The 1133-nt window shown below is 63.0% G+C and overlaps 1 protein-coding gene across 1 annotated transcript; it reads left to right on the top strand.

The window, feature by feature from the left end:
- Positions 1 to 5: 5 nt before the first annotated feature.
- On the top strand, positions 6 to 1130 carry LOC106900688 (toll-like receptor 1; the record flags this gene model as incomplete). Its single annotated transcript, XM_014962836.1, has 1 exon — positions 6 to 1130. A coding segment is annotated over one exon (1125 nt), but the record flags the coding sequence as incomplete, so codon positions are not given.
- Between the last annotated feature and the right edge of the window lie 3 nt (positions 1131 to 1133).

The following is a 1133-nucleotide window of genomic DNA, read 5'->3' on the forward strand; positions in this document are numbered from 1 at the left end:
TGAGCAGCAACTTGCTGAGCTACGAGGGGCCTGCTGAGCGGTGCCGCTGGGCCGAGTCCCTCTCGGAGCTGGACCTGTCCTCCAACCAGCTGACGGATGCCGTGTTTGAGTGCTTGCCAGTCAACGTGCAGAAGCTGGAGCTGCAGAACAACCAGATCAGCAGTGTCCCCAGGGGGATGGCGGAGCTGAAGTCCTTGAGAGAGCTGAACCTGGCGTCCAACCGCCTGGCTGACCTGCCGGGCTGCGGGGGCTTCCCGTCGCTGGCCTTCCTGAACGTGGAGATGAACGTGATCCTCACCCCGTTGGTGGACTTCTTCCAGAGCTGCCCGCGGGTGAGGGAGCTGCAGGGCGGGCACAACCCCTTCAAGTGCTCCTGTGAGCTGCAGGCCTTTGTGCGGCTGGAGAGGCGCTCTGGGGGGAAGCTGTTTGGCTGGCCGGGGGCCTACGTGTGCGAGTACCCGGAGGAGCTGCGAGGAAGGCTCCTGGAGGACTTCCACCTGGCCGAGCTGGCCTGCAACACCACGCTCCTGCTGGTGACGGCTCTGGTGGTGACGCTGGCGCTGGTGGCCGTGGTGGCCTTTCTGTGCGTCTACCTGGACGTGCCGTGGTACGCGCGGATGACGTGGCAGTGGACGCAGACGAAGCGGAGAGCTCGGCACCAGCAGCCCCAGGAGCAGGAGGGGGCTCTGCAGTTCCACGCCTTCGTGTCCTACAGCGAGCGGGACGCGGCGTGGGTGAAGGAGGAGCTGATGCCCAACCTGGAGAGGGGGGAGGGCCGCGTCCAGCTGTGCCAGCACGAGAGGAACTTCATCCCCGGCAAGAGCATCGTGGAGAACATCATCACCTGCATCGAGAAGAGCTACAGGTCCATCTTTGTGCTGTCTCCCAACTTTGTGCAGAGCGAGTGGTGTCACTACGAGCTGTACTTTGCCCACCACAAGCTCTTCAGCGAGACTTCCAACAGCTTAATCCTCATTTTGCTGGAGCCCATCCCTCCGTACGTGATCCCCGCCAGGTACCACAAGCTGAAGGCTCTGATGGCCAAGCGAACCTACCTGGAGTGGCCCAAGGAGAGGAGCAAGCAGCCCCTTTTCTGGGCCAACCTGCGGGCAGCCATTAACGTGAAGCTGCCA

This window comes from Calidris pugnax, unplaced genomic scaffold (genome assembly GCF_001431845.1).
Source record: "Calidris pugnax isolate Ruff unplaced genomic scaffold, ASM143184v1 C14689746, whole genome shotgun sequence".
Classification (NCBI taxonomy): Eukaryota; Metazoa; Chordata; class Aves; order Charadriiformes; family Scolopacidae; genus Calidris; species Calidris pugnax.